An 18,439-nucleotide genomic window follows, 5' to 3' on the forward strand; every position below is an offset into this window, starting at 1 on the left:
GTGAGGTTGGTGTTGAAAATGAAAACAAATGGGGGGAGGAAGGAAGGAAGGAAGGAAGGAAGGAAGGAAGGAAGGAAGGAAGGAAGGAAGGAAGGAAGGAAGGAAGGAAGGAAGGAAGGAAGGAAGGAAGGAAGGAAGGAAGGAAGGAAGGAAGGAAAAAAATCGGCTAAATGGAGAACCTGTATGGAAAAAAGGAAATAAACAAACAAGCAAAAAATGGCTACTAGGTTTTAGAATAAAAGTACAGCAAGACGCTGCTAATCAATTGCACTTGATTAATTCATCATTTGTTTAACACACCATAATATTTCTAATCACTTTTCATGTCTGTCTGGTCTGGAAACAATGCCAGGAGGGAAATACCCTAACATCAGTAAAAACCTATGTAAAGCGATTGTTACTGCCAGTCAATTTTGGAAGGATTAAAGATATGTTACAAACAACTTTAAGTGCTTGTTTATTCTGCAAAACAATTGATTCGTTCACACCTGAAAAACAATAGAGATAGCTGACAATCATCCCATAAGCGGGCATAACTACACAATTCCTCCAGGGTTCAACACCCAGAGAAATTGCCAAAAAACATCAATTGCATTTAAGACTATACACACTTATTTAGTGTGTCAAATCCAAATAGCACAAGAAAATGTACAACTATGTCTTAATTTGGAAGGATCTCCTCAACAATGCATTCATTTTGAAAATAATACAACAACAACAATCTTTGACATCCTTTTAAAAAAAATGTATCCATTTAGAGATTCTTTAAATAGAAATCAACTGAAATTCTTCTCTTTTGTTTCTTGAGGATGTTTCATCTCTAATCTTAATAGCTTCTTTAGCTCTTATCATGTGTTTACAGTATCAGGCATGTAAATTACACACACAGCCATCCCAGAGGACTGCTAAGGTCACTAATGGGTCCATCAATGCCACATCTGTCACACCCTATCTTCCCTGTCAGCAATAGTCACATTACTATTTTTATCATTTCTGCTCCTTCAGGCACCCACATGCTTGAAGGTTTTGGTTAAGTCTGTCAAAAAAAAGTTACTTAGATTTCTACACAACAATGTAAGAGAAAAAGTCTGATAAATACCAAAATTGTACATATGCACTAATTGTTTGAATGTTTTATACATTGGAGAGCAGATTTAAACCTTCTTTGAATCTGTCAAAAACCAGGATCTAGATAATTACAATTAAAGGACTGAAAAAGGCTCAAAAAAGTGCAAATATATATTTATGTCTAAATGTATTAAAAGTGACATAAAGTCAAGCAATGTAAATTAACCAAAACTCTGGATTTTCTTCTCTCTGTCAGTCAGCACTAAGCACTATTTTTTTTGTGACTCCCAGTTACGAAAACAACACATACGAAAGTGAAAAAACCTTTGTTGATTGTTGCGGCTTTGAATGTTGCCTAGTAAACCCAGTAAAAGGTGGCTGAATTGATGAGCATAGATTGTTCAACACCAAGGCAGAAGGGGTGTTGGAAAATATGTGCATGTGTGGGAGACTGTAGGGAAAGTGCAAAAATTTTCAAATTTTTACACCCCTAGCACTATGCAATGGTTGTTAGATGAAAGAATGAAATTCTAGAAACCTTTTTATATTGGCATTTAAAATACTAGTCCTGATCAAAAATAACATCATTTTTTTTGTTCACTTAGGCCAACTTAATGCAATGCAGAGGTGATAAAAAAACATTCAAAGTCATCCAGGTTGTTAAGTTTTAAGACATGCCTCCAACTCCTACCTCTACTCATACGCCACAATCAACCCTAGATGAAAAAAAGATTGAGCATTTCTATGAACAAATTGGAATTTGACAAACAAATAAAACTAGTGCAGTTCTCTTGATCCCTACAGCACGCCAAGCCTTTTTAAGAATGAATATATCTGTCAAACACAGCACTGAATATTCACATGACAAGTACAGATGCATTAGCTGAGACAATGCAAAGACCAGCTGTGACTTTCACTTCTACCTCTGTGTTACAGTTAATTGACAGTGTTGAATTAAACATGATCAGTTTGACATTTAGCATGGTTAGGCAAAGAAGGAACATTTTTAGAAATGTTGTGACCTACATTCTTACTGGAAGTCAACATTTTCATCATCACTGCATGTCACCAGCCCTCCGCCATGTCACCAACATGTCAGCTATTCTAATTAGTCCTGAAAGGCGTCTGTTATATCTACTGTACGTCTGAACAATGATTTAAAACAGCTTGACATAAAAAAAAAACTTCATTTTAGTCCACATGTGTCAATATAAAGCTATCTTCCTGTAAAACTGTTAGACAACCATTATGCAGATTTCATAATAGGAAAAAAATAAAAACTATGTCACTGAAGAATAATTTATGTTCTGATTCTGAAATAAAAAAATATATTTAACAACAGGGACACCTTGTGGTAGTTTTTGACTGATGCACTGTCATTAAAAGCTTAGTAAATCCTAATCTCACATCTCAGATAAGAGCAAGACACAAACATCTAAAGTTACGCTGTTTGATTTTGGCCAGGAACATGGGGACTAGTATAAAACACTGCAATTATGTTCGATCCAACAAAATAAAAGATATTAACTTCAAATGCAGCTACGTCTGTGCACATATTCAGCCATGATTTTAGAAAGAAATCACCAGAATCACTCTAAAAAAAAAAAAAAGAATAAACATGTTATTCAATAAAAATTTGTTCATATGGGATTACATTTGTCCTTTTTGCACTGTTTGTACCACTATTGCATTGGAGCAAAATAGTCTTGGCCTCAGGTCTTTCTGCATGGTATTTATAGGGTACTCTGGCTTTCTTTACCATCCAAAAACACAATGTCTCTAACTTTCCCTAAGGTGCGGGTGTCCCTGTGATGGACTGGTTACCTGAGCAACCTATACCCAAAGACTGCCTAAGCTACAGTGAGCATTGTGACCGAGATGGACAAATTATTACAGAAGTTGGATGGTTGTCATATCATAAGCTGATTCTACTTAAACAGCTAATTTTGGACTGAAGCAGACCCAGGAGAGCAGGTGATTGAAATGAACATGAACAGAATTTCCTTTATCACTATTAGAAACACTGTCTCAAACCAAAAAAAAAAGAAAGAAAGAAAACTACACTTCTTTACTTCCTTTATGTCTTTTTTTTCATAGCTCACCAGCTCTGTTATACTTTAAATTATGTCTCCATTCATAGCCTCTGTCGATACCGTGTACCTTCTGTGGCCACAAGTAATTAAAAAGAAAACACCTCCTGGTTTAAAATTGAATTTGTGTACCAGTGATAGAGATCTTCATTTATATTTTCAGATTTTTATCACAGCACACCTGGCTATTACTACCTGTTCCCAAAGACACACACACCTTAAAATAAAAGCAGATTATTATACAAATTGAAACATCAATATTTTACCGCTTGTGCATCCCAGGGGAGCAGATATACAAACAAACAGGAACACCTAAGGGCAGTTTAAAGACATTAAACCTTATACTCTATTATTTGTTTGGGCACACGCACAGGTAGAACATGCAAACTCCCTGCAGAAAGACCCAGGCAAATTCATAGCCAGAACATTCTTGTTGCAGGGCACCAGTGTTACAAACTGCACCACTATGCAGCACTACATTTTAAGCATAAACAATATATTTATCTGTAACTTATTAAGTGTACTGTATATGGCTGAATAATAAGCAGAACTTTTAATATTTTTCTATATCATATTAAAGGTATAGAGGACAATGTTTTATTTCCAGGTGGATCATCTAAATAAGTGGTCCTCCTAACTATCAATCATTCAGGTGATATGTTTACATTTCCCCAGTTAGCTATCTTTTTCTCCACATGCACACTAACAGGGTATATCTGTGGTGAGCTACAGTTTCAGACAGTCATTGAAGGTCACTTTTCTTACCGAGGTTTTTTGAAAATGGCAGAGAGGCATAAAAGAAAAAGTGTCCATGAAGTGTATGAGAAAAAAAAAAGGCCTCAGAAGAGGCAGCTATATCCCGCAATGCTTTGCCCATAGAGCTCTTCTTGCAAAGCATTATTGGATTTGTGGTCACACACTAATAAGAAAGATGGCGCAGGCACCGCGCTGTGGAGGAGGAATTACATTACCAACGGGGAACCAAAAGCAGTGATCATCTGTCCAAACGGTAAGTTGACTGAGTTAGCTATAAAGTCCACTATATGGTCCTCCCTTTATATAGAGATTGTGGGATTTATGGGTTTGGGCGTATGTTCAGACACAGTAAGCTTGTATGAGCTATGAGAACAGTAACTTTTAAACAGAGCTTGCACGAGGAGAAATAGCTCCAGCATGCTCTAACACACGTTTAGAAGGTGTTCGTTGTCGGGAGCAGGTACAGGGTTGTGCATGTGCATTTTTTTTAAGTGGAGAGGGCGGGTCTTATAAAAAAAGTTGTGTAAATCCTCCACAGTACCTTTAATATAGTCTTAACTTTTTTCATAGAAAGGGTGATTGAAGAGCCCCCCTTATTTCCTAGAAGGAAGTGAAAGCTTTGTAAATCATGTATTTAGAGCCACTGAGGGCATGTCAGTCAATTGAAAAGATGTTTTTAATTGAACGCTGTAAGATCAAGCCTCTGATTCTTTAGCTGTGGAGGCCAGAGGAGGAACTACAGTAAAATGTTGGTCTGTTACCTGGTTCACATCATTGCTTAGAAGCTAAAATAAATTTCGTTTTGAACAGCTTTCAGACAGTAAATGAGCAGCATCTCAGCAGTGAAATGGACATTTCATTTCCATAAAGTGCAGCAGTGATCAAATGTAAACAGTGTAGGAGAAAAAACATGGTGCAAAACGCATTGATATGGAAGTCCAGTGCATTGCAAGACAAATATATATGGTGCAAATATGCACTAGAAGGAAGAAAAAAAGAACCCCCCCAATGGCTTTGTTGCCATTCAAACCCAGGTTTAAAGCCTTGCAGGGCAGCCTAAAACCCACTTCTCTCATTAAGCCATACAAAAGAAAGAAAGAAAATAATAAACAGCCAGTTCAGGTGTTTTATAAAATATGTGAATCAGGAAATTGTCTATATACCAAACTGAACGATTGTAGTTCTCTACTTAAAAAAGCACTCATATAAAAATGGAAAAATTTTCTTTTTTTTTTAATTTATATTTTTTTTATATAAAAATGCAATGTATAGCATGGATGCATAAAAAACTCATTTTATTTCAGTGTTAATTTCTGTTAAATTAACAGATTATAATTAAAAATGTCTCCGGATCTTTACTGGTTGATGATTTTCTTTATTCAGACCCCCTGATTTTTAATTGGTTACCCATGCCCTGGGGCCTCAATATGGCTAAGTCCGCCTCTGAGTTTTCCCTTCAGTATGTCATGAGACCGCTTTTTTCTTGCTCAACTACAAGCCCCATGATCCTTTGCGGCGACCCAGTCGTTATCATGACACATCTTCAACATAAGGAAAACCTTCCTCTCTGTATGAGCGTTTTATTTGTTAACCTTGGAGTAGGGGTGAATGAATTTGTCTCAGTTTGAGAAGTAAACTTTACCTGGTCTCACCCGGCAGATAATATCCACCAATTAATGTTTGCCATAAGTTGTCTACAGCTACCTTTGACACTCGCGAGCTCGCTGTTAGAGAGGGCTTTACGAGCTAGTTGCAGCTAGCGCAGCTAACCAAGAAGACCCGTAAAGTCGGGGTGCCACATTCGCCGCAAACTGCCGCTGACAGGATCAAATTTTGACTTCATATCTGTGTGGTTATGACACAGAATAACGACAAAAGGTAGGAAGCGTTTTTGATATACGTTTGGGTCTAAAAAACAGCTGGCAACGAGCTAAAGTTGACAGCTAACTTAACGTCCTGTTACACCTGAGTGCAAATAGAAACATGAATATAATGAGTGCATGTTTGCTGTTAAAACGGGGAAAGATTTGTACTTAATGTTGCATTTTATTGGGAGAATGGTGACATTGTCACGTATGGCGTCAAACGATAGGTTTAATGGGTTAGCTTGTGAAACGTTATCACGTGAGATGGGACAACACAGGAAGCTTCTATTAGTTAACTCTCTCTATTATCACTACTTACCACCAAATATTCACACGCAGTCTGCGTGAGCAATACATTAGTAATCATTGTTTTGTACTGTGACCTTAATGCCTGCTAGTAAGAGTTGAAATTATTCCTGAACTCGTGGAATATGGGTCATACGGAAGAAGATTAGGGCCACTGAGAAAAAAAAAGTAAACTGATTTTTAAATATTATTTCAGTTTAATATGGGTCAAGTCAGAATTCTGACTTTAATGTCAGAATTCTGACTTTAATCTCAAAATTTTTACTGTAATCTCAGAATTCTGACTTTAATCTAAGAATTCTGACTTGATCTCAGAATTTTGGATCTTAATGTAGATGGGCACCATGAAGGAAGAGATGTGGGAGCACTCAGCTTCAAAAAATTGATCTCAGAATACTGACTTTTTTCCCCTCAAAATTCTGACTTTAATCTCAGGATTCTGACTTTTTTTCTCAGAATTTTGGCTTTAAATCTCAGAATTCAGACTTGAATCTCAGAATCTTGGATCTTAATGTAGATGGGCACCATGAAGAAAGAGATGTGGGAGCACTCAGCTTCACTGACAAAGATGTAAGCTGTTTGGGAGGGCCACTAACACATTGGTGGAAAATGAAGGAATTAGGCGACTTTTTACGCCCGAGGAGTCCCCAGTGATCCTATTTCATTAATGGAAGAGCAGAAGGTGAATAAAACATAAGACCTAGTTTAGTCTCTAAAACAGACATGGCTACGGCTTAATGCTAACATGTTTGTTAGTTAGAATTCTGAGATTAAAGTCACAATTCTGACTTTTTTTGTCATATTATACTGATATAAAATTCAAAAATAATTTAACTTTTAAAAAAATTTCATTGGCCCTAATCCTCTTCCATAGGATCAGGATGTATGAAAGACAACAAATATTCACCCAGAGATAAATCGAGTTTGATGAAAAGTTGTGAGATAGGGATGCGTCCTCTTGAGCTAATGTGGCTTTCTTAAGTTTGTTTTTTTTGAATGTTTTGTCCCCTCCTATTGGATTTGTTTCATTCCTTATCTCTGCAGTATGTTCATTATGGAGGTCATTTATCAGCTTGTATTACTTCATCCTCATCTGTTAAAATGGCCTATATTCGATTTAGTAATTTAATCAATCAGCTGCCACCTTATGCTGACTGAGCACTTAAAACACATGTTTAAATGTCAAGCTTATTATAGAACAAACACGTTTAATACATTTGTCTAGATTTATCAAACGGTGCCTTTCAAAGGTATTCATGCACAGTGGTGTCAAAAGTACACACATTTGTTACTTAAGTAGAAGTATATATACTGCAGTTTAAAAACATTCTGGTAAAAGTTGAAGTATCAATTTCACCTCTTTACTCAAGTAAAAGTGAAAAAAGTATGTGCTCCAGAAACTACTTAAAGCTGAAGTCTGTAAGTTTTTAAAAATCACTTTTTTGTCATATTGGCTAAAACTGTCCCTATGCTCAGACAGCAGTACATGTGATATGTAACCTGTGAAAAAAACTGCTTCAATTGGTACCGCCTACTGCCTGTATTTCACTCTGGAAAGAATAATTCGGGACGAGTCAAAACAACCAATCACAGCAGAGGAGCGTCTGATGGAGTGTCAATCACAGCTCACACACGCTGAATCCCGCCCCCCCCCCCCCACCCCCCCCACCCCCCACCCCCTCCTTCTGGTCGCATGCGGTAGCCCCGCAGATGCTGTGAGAGGGGTGGAGCTTGAAGGTAGGGCATGAGGGTGGGGGAGTGGCGTGAAACCTGTTTTTCTTCAAATTTTCAGTCGAAGTCTGCTCTCTCCTCAATGTTACAGACTGCAGCTTTAAAGGCTGGCTTAAAAAAGTAACCTTAAAAAAAAAAAAACAGCCAGATGCCAATATATGAATTGAAAACTCAATTTTTCAACTATTTGGAAAAATTCTTTGAGATAGGGCCTAGAATGAGAAAGGTCTTTCAGACATTTCAGCTTTATTTTCTGAATCTGACATTGTAGCATGGAATAGACAATTCATGTTTGCAGTCTGAAGAACACCTGCTTGCTTCTGATGATTTCCTTTAGCAAACCAAAGAGTGTTTGCGTTCTCTGACTCATCCAATTACACTAGTTTTCACTAGATGTGGATGGCGCCAATGATCTGCTTTGGATGGCGCACATGACGTGAAATAAATATTTACAAACATTAAACTGAAGCCAAGAGTAACGAGTAACGTTTGTTTAAAAAATTTAAAGGATATAAAGTGCGAATACTTGTGTGAAAATATAAGGAGTAGAAGTCAGAAGTAGGAAGAAATATAAGTAATGGAGTAAAGTATAGATAACTAAAAAGTGTACTTAAGTACAGTAACAAAGTATTTGTACACTGTTACTTGACACCTCTGTTCATGCACCATCAACATTTTCAGAGTAAAAGCATCACTGTATTTTATAAAGATTTCATGATGGACGCACCGAATTGGGAAGTGGAAAGGAATTATATTTGGTTTTCAAAAGGTTTTTACTCATTGAAAGGTCAGAGAGGAGAAATCCCAACTTCCTTCAGAAGAAGCATAAGTAACTACTAAGTTAATTTGTGTTTAACCACCGAGTAATAAAAATGCACTGCACATTACCCTGAAAACGCACACAAAAAAAACTTGTTGCATTTGAGGGTGCAGGTTCTTGCTAAGATTGCGGAAGTGGGGTCAGCATCATGCTATGGTGATGCTTCCTCCATGGAAGCTTGTTAGTTAGAAAATTGATCAATCTAAATACATAACAGTCATTTGCAAAAACCAGAGATGGCAATAGAATTTAAATATTGCAGGAAGTTCATATTCTATCTGGACAATAACCCTCAGAATTTACAACTAGCCCTACAGTGATTTCTCATTCCTATTTAGATCAAAGTATGTTTGCCTGTATAATGACCAGGTCAAAGTCCAAACCTAAATCCAATTAAAAATTTGTGGTAAGGCTGAATGCAAGCTTGTTATGCAGAAACTCATCCAATGCTTCTGAGCTTTAGCTGTTTTCCCTAGAAGTAAATGTTAAAATGTTATTTTCTTTAATATCAAAGCTTTTGGGAGACAAAGGATGTGCAATTGCAGCAGAAAGTAGTTATGCAATGTCCCACAATTGTTAAAAAGAAGGTTCATGTTCCTAAGCGCTTTAGAAAGCACTGTTTGTACAGAAACTCTTTTTGAAGACTACTAGCATGTTTCTTTCTGTGTGTAATGTATCTGTCCAGCTAGCACATTATCACCTTGCTCAATCACATTTGAAGCTCTGTGAAAGCTCACCTTTAGTTTCACCCCTCTAGTTTCTGTCTATCAGCATTATATAATGCTTGGCAGTTTCCCACTAATCAAGCTGACTTCATGGTTTAAGGAAAAGAGCCCTTAATCATAACCTCTGACTGCCTTGCTTTGATGCTCTACTTAGCTGTGTGATTGCTTGAAAGTTTGCCTCTTTTCATGCACTCTTCTTTTGATTTGCTACAAGCTGCTGAACTATAACCTGATTTTTTTCCTGTCAGAATAAATCCTGTGAGCCTTCGTGTTTTTCAATTTATTTATTTATTTATTTATTTTTGTGTGTGTTCTGCTTACCTGACCGTGACGAGGGAAGGTTTTTTTTTATTTAGATGTAAACCGGATTCTTATCAAAAGCATTTATTCTGTCTTTTCTTGTCTTTGCAGCAAGTTGGCAGAGTTTACAGGCCACAGGCAAGGATGAGCGGATCCATCTCATGGTTTTCCATGAATCTCACCTGGAGTGGGATTGTTTTGTGAAGCTAGGGTGGGGGAAAGGCCATCAGCATCAGCCATGAATCTCCATCAAGTCCTTACCGGGGCTGTCAACCCTGGGGACAATTGCTTCTCTGTCGGGAGTGTTAACAATGTGCCTTTCACGGTAAGATATTTCAAGCTGTAAAAATATTTCCCTTTCAGCATTTTTAGATGCTCTGGTTCTTAAAGAGGTGGTCAAACCTCTTAATTTGAAAGCCAAATGTATTTATGAAATGAGGGGGAGAAAAAATAAAATAACCATAATATTTATGGAATTGTTTTGGTTTTAGCTCCTAGAAAACGCTCTTAGATTGGCTATAGTCTTGTTTTGCTTGATGATGAGTTTTACATATTGCAAGATAATGACCCTTGCCACTACCCCCAATGTTTCATTTATAAGACAACCACTGCAGGGTAAGATCTTTCTCTAAGTAAAGCTCACTCACTGTGAATCACAGCTCATGTGAGGATCCCCTTTTTAAGATAAATACAGACATAGCTGAAATGAATCTGATGAGTAAATTTGTCCCATCTCCAGCTAAAAATGTAGGTCAACTGAACCTTCATGGCTGTATCTGAGCGCAATGCTTATATCTCTGTCCTTTTTTTTTTATCTCTCTGTATCTTCTGTTAGGCCTATGCGTCAGGTTGTGACGTGGTGATTTTAGGGAGTAATTTTGAGCGGCTGCAGATCATCCCTGGAGCCAAACATGGAAATATCCAGGTCGGTTGTGTCAACTGCTCACAGCGAGATGGACAGGTAAGAATTCATGTCGATAAAGCATGGTCTCTGTTCTCTCAGATATATATACAGGCTTTCTCCATCTGATAGGAAGTTCAAATAATTTTAATCAGTTCTAAAGTAGGCCTCTTTAATAAAAATTAGGTTGGAAAAAAAAGTAAAAAAAAAAATCTTCATAGCACATCAAATATTTGCAGCTTTCTTTCCACAAAGACAAAAAACAAATGTAAAAAAAACAAAAAGCATTTGCTTATTTTTCTAATATATATAAAATTAATAGTATTTTTTATGAAAGTTTTTTTAGATAGAGAGATAGAGATAACTTCCCGAACAGTTTGGTTCAAATGTCTGAAGGCAAAGGATATGATTAGAGGCCAATTGTACATTATGACATTTTTTGATTGTTGGCGGTGTGTGTTGGCTATAAACTCTTCTGTTGGCAACATCAAAGGGTGGTTTAATTAACCTTAGATGCACAGCCTAACAATACCTACACTCTTCTATAAGTGAGATAAAAAAATAACCCAATAAAATGTATATATATTTTCATCCACCATTTTGCTGTGGTAAATTGTGCTAAGAAGCCAAACACTCTTTCCCTTTTTCTCTGACATGGATGATCATAGTCATGCTGCCAATGAGCACAAATTCAGTGCCCTGGAGCCTCTCTGGACTCAGAAGCCTTTATGACTGGAGGAAGGTCTGACTTACTCTGTCGTAAAATTCCCACAACAGTTAGAAGCTTCTCAATGAGATGCTCTGCAAGGGAAACACTGGTGAAGCAGTTACTACCATTGGAAAGATGTGTTTGTTTGTTTTTTTTCATCCTGTTGTTGATAACCTGAGGTTTTCTTTTACTGCTGGTTTAGTGAATACTGTGTGGATTGTGGTAGAACTTATAGTCTTGAAATCTATGAGATTCCTGCCCTCTGCAGACATGTTAATTGTCACATTTTGGTAAGCTTTCTGAGTTCTACATATGTCCATGCTACACAAAGGGAAAGAGTAATGAACTTAAAAAATAAAACGGTTAAAATCCTCCCCTGGGACCGGGGTTATGGCCTTAAAGATCTATGACAATGTAAACAGAGTTGAATAACAGTTGTTCAGTGGGTGAAATGGACGTACAAAGAAGTTCAAACCCCATTGACACCTTCTTTCTCTGCAAATCTCACAATTCTAAACTTCCACCATAAAACGGGCGAAAACAAACGAAGCCCCAAATTGACGTTAAATTAGGGATGTTACCTTATTTGGTTCTGGCCTGTATTTTGTCACACCTTGAAATTGACATACAGACCAGCCCACTGGTTCACTGACCCAAGAACATGAATAGAGGTAGATGTAAGACACCAGTTTAGCTGTTTATCCTACAGTTGGGTTTACTTCTACAAGAATTATAAAGCAGGCAGTTTCTCTATTGAAAATGAGCTAGGGCCAAGGGCAAAATACAGTGTTCCAGACTGTGCGGAGAAAGGGGACATTTTTTACAATCTTCCCAAGGATCCGAAAACTCGATAGGCATGGATTATTTTTGTCTATCAGAAGATCCCTGCAAAGTTTGATGCTCAGCTGTTTGCTCAAAGCATTTTACCAAAGAAAGCTTTCAAAATCTTGGACAGTTCAATGCAGGATTTGCTAAACTTCTTTTACTGAAACGAGGGGCTGTTCCGACCGTAAGGCCATCACAACCACAAGCTGTAAGTAATATTCTGTTTGGAATACCGGAACTCAGCAGAGAGCCATGAGCCGCCCGTCCTCAGCCAGAAGAGATGGGCTGGTGGCCGGTAAGGCAGGCGGGGGGAAACACTGGGCCGCCTGTGTCCAGGTTCCAGTCACAGGATCGCGTTCGTTCGCTCCGTCCCAGCTGGCTCCCTGCCCCCTACCGCCGGGGTTCCCGGACCAGTCCCGGAGCTGGCGGCTCGGTTCGAGTGCCCGGCGTGTTGACCAAAATCCCAGAAGATTTTGAAATTGTTGCTATGATGCATCTTTGTTCAGCAGCTTCTCTCGTTTTGAACAAACCAATCAGCGCACAGCTCATCTAAATATTCATTAGCATACCATGAAAAGAAGAAAACCTGTTTCATTCTAGGGCTTATAACCATGCTTACATTAGTGCTCATACAACAGCAAATATGCCATTTTCAGCCCAACCAATGTTACACACCCTATTCAGAGACCTTAAGGACCAGCACCAAATACCTGATATAATCATTCTATGACCCCGTTAAGAGGTTCAGTTCTTCTCGATTCCTCCAGAGTCTGGGATCTTGATTTCCTAATAGAATAAAAAATGTACTTTATCTCAAAGGAGTAATTGGGATAACTATTTATTTCCTCTTAAACACTCCTCAGCTTAGTTTAGAAATGACTAAAAATGAGAACTGCCAAAGTTGTGATTAGATTTCAAAATCATCTTAAAGCTGTTCTAACAGTTTTTCCCTCCACTCTGCTTTACATCAAAGTGAACACCTTGGTAGAAATGACCTGAGCAGCTTAGCTGCTTTTCTATTTGATTTTTATGAGACATAATGTATTTGGTTTGCTTTAGCTATAAACTGTCCATCAAATATTTCAGTCTATAAATCCATGCTAAATATTCACATTTTAAATTGATTTTTTTTTTTTTATTGCCAATTAAGGGCGGAACAAGTTGTTCTTTTTAAATATTCAAATTTGTTGAGATTATCTTTAACAACAGACTCACTTCAAAGATAACTGAAAATACTATTTGTTGCTCTGGTGCTGAATTTCTCTCCATTTATGCATGTAACCTTCTACTGTCCTCTTTTACTAAATATAGACTCTTTGTTTGGTTTGGGTACAAGAACATAGAATAGTAATCCCTTGCATTTCTTGAAAGCATGACAAAGCAGCCCTTCCTTAATTCTTGGTACATACAGTCAAATCTCTGTTCCATTTATTGAGTGATTAGGTGTTGTCACTCTAAAGGGCAAATCAGAGATTGAACAGAAGAAATTAAGTAATGCCTCATCAGTTGTGTTTTAATTGTGGAGGGCAGATTAAACAGCAGACCAGCGTGATGGGATTTCAAATGAATAAAAACTGTTGGCTCATGCTTTTGCTGCTGTGCTCGTGATGTTTAATCCAATTCTTTTGGGTCAAAAGTATCCACCCTTGCCTCCAGAGTGGATCTGTTTAGGAATGTGGAAAGTTGGCAGGATTGTCATTCAGCCTTTCTTGCTACTGTGCATATCTGCAGTACTACACCAAATGTACTCGCTAGTTATCAGCGGTGCCCTTATTAGGGAACGTTTAGGTGTCACTGATTTGTCGTCAAATTATTTTCTTATTATTTGTTATAGTTGAAGAGAACCTTTGCATTTTAAGGCCTTCCTATTTGCTTCTAAATAGCTCCTATTTTTTTCTTAATCAGTGGAATAATATGAAAGCAATGTTGCGAAGCTGTGAAAATAAATCTACTTAGAAGCAGTTAAAATGTGGGGATGTAGAGTTCCAGCTATGCTGTCAACTCAGAACCTTTTTATCGTCTGTTTCTGTTAGTTTAGCAGCATACTGCTGTTTCATATCTAAACTAAAAATAGGTGATATATTCTATAAAGTTCTTTTAGGCCTAACATAAAAACACAGAATTTTATTTATATGTCTTGAATTCGAATCTAAACCTATTACTTTAAACAGAGTTTGTATACTTCTCTGTCCAATCCTGCCTGACTGGAAGGATATCTGTGTGACCAAGCTTTGGCATGTGACCGCTTGTAGACTTTTCTTCCTAACATACATAAACATGCATGTGATTTTTTTTTTTTTCTCCCTTTACTCCTGACTTTATGACTTGCATCTAATATTTCAGGTATTTACTCAGTTTAAAGTTATCTGTGTATTTAGCTTTGTATTTAATCTAAAGATTGGAGCTATAGACAGAATATTTCAGCCTTTGTGTTTTTGTTTTTAATACAGCTAACCTGCTTTCAGTTTTTCTGACCCTATTAGGCATTTATATGATGATGAGAAAGCTTATTAGGTCTGAACTTTTTATTTTTTTGTTGTTTTTGTGGCCTTTCTTTGAAAGTAGGTAGACAGGAAATGGGTTTGAAATAGAAGTGGAAAGAAAATCGGAAAAAGGTCAACAGGCCTTGATTTGAACCTGTGATGGCCCTGCAGGGGACTATGGCCCTCTGAATGGGTCACCTGCTTTACCCCAGTACCCTGCCCTCTCAAATCCATTTTTAAAAATGCACACACACACGAAACCTAAGGCTACAGTACTTCCAGTCAGTCAAGATCATGTGCAACTAGCTCATATATTTTAATTTTTAAATTGTTGCTTAAGTCCTTAATCCTCTTTTTCTGACAGATTGCAGCTTCCTATGGAAGCATCGTTTGTGTCTTTGAGCCAATTCAGCACCAAGATCAAAAGTATACTTCATCAACTGTAAGTGGTCTACAGTGTTCTCTATACCATTGCTTGTGTTATAATTATGTGTAGGTATCTTTTTTCAGCTGGGTAGTGCGTAGCTGTCAGTTTTCTAAAGAAAAAAATATCAGAGTTACCATTAAAAAGTGTGAAGAAGTAAAATAATGCCGCACACGTCCGTCCCTCTGCAGATGTTCCCTAGTTTTATCTCACCATCTGTGTGGCTTGATCACATGTGACTCTTATGACTTACATCTGTTAGTTTTTGTTCAACTTGTGGCATTTCTGAAATAGCTGAAAAAACGGTAGTTGCTTCTTGACTGAAATGGGATTGATTTATTTTATTTATCTTTTTTTATAATTCTCTTGTTACAGAAACTAAGCTGTCAGTGGCAGAAGACTGGGCAGTTTGTTTTAGAGTCAATGGTACGAAACTTGGCTTGGCACCCCACAGGTACTTTCACACACTCTCCTCATTATGTTAAACATTCACATTAAAGAACTGGAACTGCTCTAGAAAAAAAAGAGCTTATTTCAATACACTGGAATATCATAAATTCAGTATATCAATCTAATAGGTAGAGGTGACGTATAGACAACTACAGAAATATTACACAGGCATTTTGTGTTAATTTGATTATTGTTGCTTACATTTAAAAAAGGGAAAACAAAATCAGCTTCTGAGAATGAAACATATCAGACCAAAAATTAAGAAATATCTAATCTAAACAGGTAATGCTTTTTTCAGCTGGAACATGAAATTATCATCTCCATAATGTCAGCAGAAGGAAGCATGAAGAACTCTAAACTTTTTTATAGACTGCCTCTGTAACTTTGGGTTTAAAAAAACAAAACTCTGCAGCAGCTGATGAAATTACCCTTTAATCAGCCCTTACAGTTATGACTTCCTGTTAAACTTGAAGCAAAGAAGCTTTTACTTTCATCAATAGTCCTGTGATCTTTCTCCTTAGCCTAAGTAAAATACGGACATTGTCTTTGGTTCAGGAATCACAGTTCTTAAAATGGGAATATGCCAGCTGTATCCCATGTCTTGGATTTCCACAGCAAGCGCTTCAATGGGCTTTATTTCACTGCCTTCTTTGCTAGGAACTTTTTTTCCAAAACATTTTCCATTTAGGAATCCGTTGAGCCTGAGGACCCGAAATGATTCAGATTCTTTGTCATTTTAATGAGTAAAACAAAAAAATACAGTTCAAGCCTGTGAGCACTGATATAAAATAATGAACAACAGGCAGACTCTATAGAAAGAGGACAAAAAAAAAATATTTGGTGAAAGAGATGGCAGTAGGGAACAAACCATGGTTATGTCTTTTGCTGCAATAACAATTATTTGGCAAATTGATTAAACTGTTCATTATTTTTTCAATTAATCAATAATAAAATAGCCAAAGATTCCTTAAAGAACACTTTTTACAAAGTTAAACCAGGTTAAACTAAAGCTTTTCCACTTGAGTTAATCTTAAATGTTAAATGTTTGTGTATTGTTACAATTTTGATATACTTACTGCTCTAAGTGGGTAACTCTGTCAGCTAAAGGCATGTTTTAGAGTCTCTATACTCTAGTTAACGATTAATACTAAATTAGTTGACCATAATTTCAATAATAGATTCATCAGATTAATTGTTTTAAACCCTAGTTATGTCACTGTGACAGTAGAGACTTCACCGTAGTGCTCGTTATTTCATGGTGGCCATTTTGCATGACAGATTTTATAGGAAAACTCTGTCCTTGGTTTGAACAGTTATCTTTTTACAAATGACCTCTGTGACCTGTGCTGTTTGTGGATGGAGTCAGAGTCTGTCTGTAGATGAAATGGTCAAGTCAGCAGTCTGTCCCACTATTGTGTGAGGCATAACCTGAGCCTGCAGTCTTATTTCTGCTTTAAAACTCATTTGATATTCAACATTTCTATGAATATGGGTCCTATAATGCCATATTTATCCAATTAAAAAAATATAAATGCTTGAAATATATATTATATATGTAATGAATCTGAGTTTCACTATCTGACTGATTAGAATCATATATTGTTTGAGGTGTAGCTGTTAACTTATTTTGCTGCTTACATAAACATATGTTTAGTTTATGACTGGATGTTAAGGATCCTGAAACAGAGAATATATTTGTTGTGTTCAGATGGTACTCTGTTAACCGGCTCTGGCAGCCTTCAGCTGTGGTCCAATGCTGATGGGAAAGATGACGGTGAAGGAAGGGGAAAACCAACAAGAGCCACAGAACGACACTCTGATTCTGGCTGGAGGTGTATCTGGCAGAGCAAGTAAGAAAGGAGTGAAATAATTTTGTTACCTTACAATTACTTGATATTTTATACACTCCTAATTTATGATATTTGTCCTATTACAGCATTGAATAATAAACCAGCTTAAATAATAAAATAAACATTAAGCACCAATTTGTGGTTAATTATCTTCAAATTCCTGTAATATGCTGTTTTTCTTTCATAAGGACTGCATCTCCAGTCAGCCTAATTAAGTTCTCACCTGATGGGCAGTTCTTTGCTACTGCTGGACAGGTAAGTGTATGCTTATAAAGGCACCAATATTACAGTGAAATCCTTTAGTTTAAAACTTTGATAGCAAAACTGCTCTGCGTTGTTTAGATTGGTGAATGTATCTCTTTTCAGGATGACTGTCTGGTGAAGGTGTGGTACAGCACAAACAAGTGGAAGTCATGTGTTGCACAGCTGTTTACTCCACCAGACCCTAGTATGAGTGTTCAGGGAGAGCTGGGCTTTTCCTTCATCTACTTGGCCCATCCTCGCTCCGTTACTGGTTTTTCCTGGAGGAAGACCAGCAAGTACATGCCACGGTATGAATGCTAACATGCTTTCATTTTTACAGCCCTTCATTTGCTGCTCTGGGAGATTCCCATTATCTAATATACAGTAGCTCCATGTTAACTGTACATGTGAATAAGAAAAGCTAAGGTAATCTAACTGCATCTATTACATCTATTTTTAGTGACCTGTTGGTTGAACCTTTTTTGATAAGATGAACTAGAAGTGTAATCTGCTTTTAAATCACTACATTGACAGTGTAGAGAGTCAAAGATATAATAATTAGAAATTCTTGTAAAGTGTTTGGAATTGATTAAATCTGCTAAATTTAGGTGCTATTAATGAATTAGATTTAGTTACTAGAAACTAGATTTGAAGAGATCTGGATTTTTTTTTCTTAATGCTCAGAACCATAAGAGGCAACTGCATGTTATAGCCCACTACTATAAGTCAAGAGTTTAGAAAAACAACTTGTATTAAATTGCAAAGATCAATCATAATATGAAAACTATTTCCATAAATGCAGAATTTCTAAGCATGCTTTTCATAGAATTATAGAAAAGTATTGTCTAGAAAGATAACTGTAATGTTCCTTAAGTTTTCTACAGCAAAGCAAA

At 36.9% G+C, this 18,439-nt stretch overlaps 1 protein-coding gene across 1 annotated transcript in view; it reads left to right on the plus strand.

The window, feature by feature from the left end:
• The first annotated feature begins 9,788 nt into the window (after positions 1-9,788).
• Positions 9,789-18,439, plus strand: part of LOC119798582 (dmX-like protein 1) — a 79,190-nt gene continuing 70,539 nt past the window's right edge. Inside the window, exons 1-7 of the mRNA XM_038308125.1 lie at positions 9,789-9,986; positions 10,497-10,622; positions 14,944-15,021; positions 15,379-15,457; positions 17,162-17,303; positions 17,492-17,558; positions 17,670-17,854. Of these exons, the coding sequence (XP_038164053.1) occupies positions 9,900-9,986; positions 10,497-10,622; positions 14,944-15,021; positions 15,379-15,457; positions 17,162-17,303; positions 17,492-17,558; positions 17,670-17,854 (764 nt within the window). The 5' untranslated portion in view covers positions 9,789-9,899. The remainder of the gene's footprint in view (positions 9,987-10,496; positions 10,623-14,943; positions 15,022-15,378; positions 15,458-17,161; positions 17,304-17,491; positions 17,559-17,669; positions 17,855-18,439) is intronic.

Source organism: Cyprinodon tularosa, unplaced genomic scaffold, assembly GCF_016077235.1.
Source record: "Cyprinodon tularosa strain WSP-4 unplaced genomic scaffold, ASM1607723v1 ctg63, whole genome shotgun sequence".
NCBI lineage: Eukaryota > Metazoa > Chordata > Actinopteri > Cyprinodontiformes > Cyprinodontidae > Cyprinodon > Cyprinodon tularosa.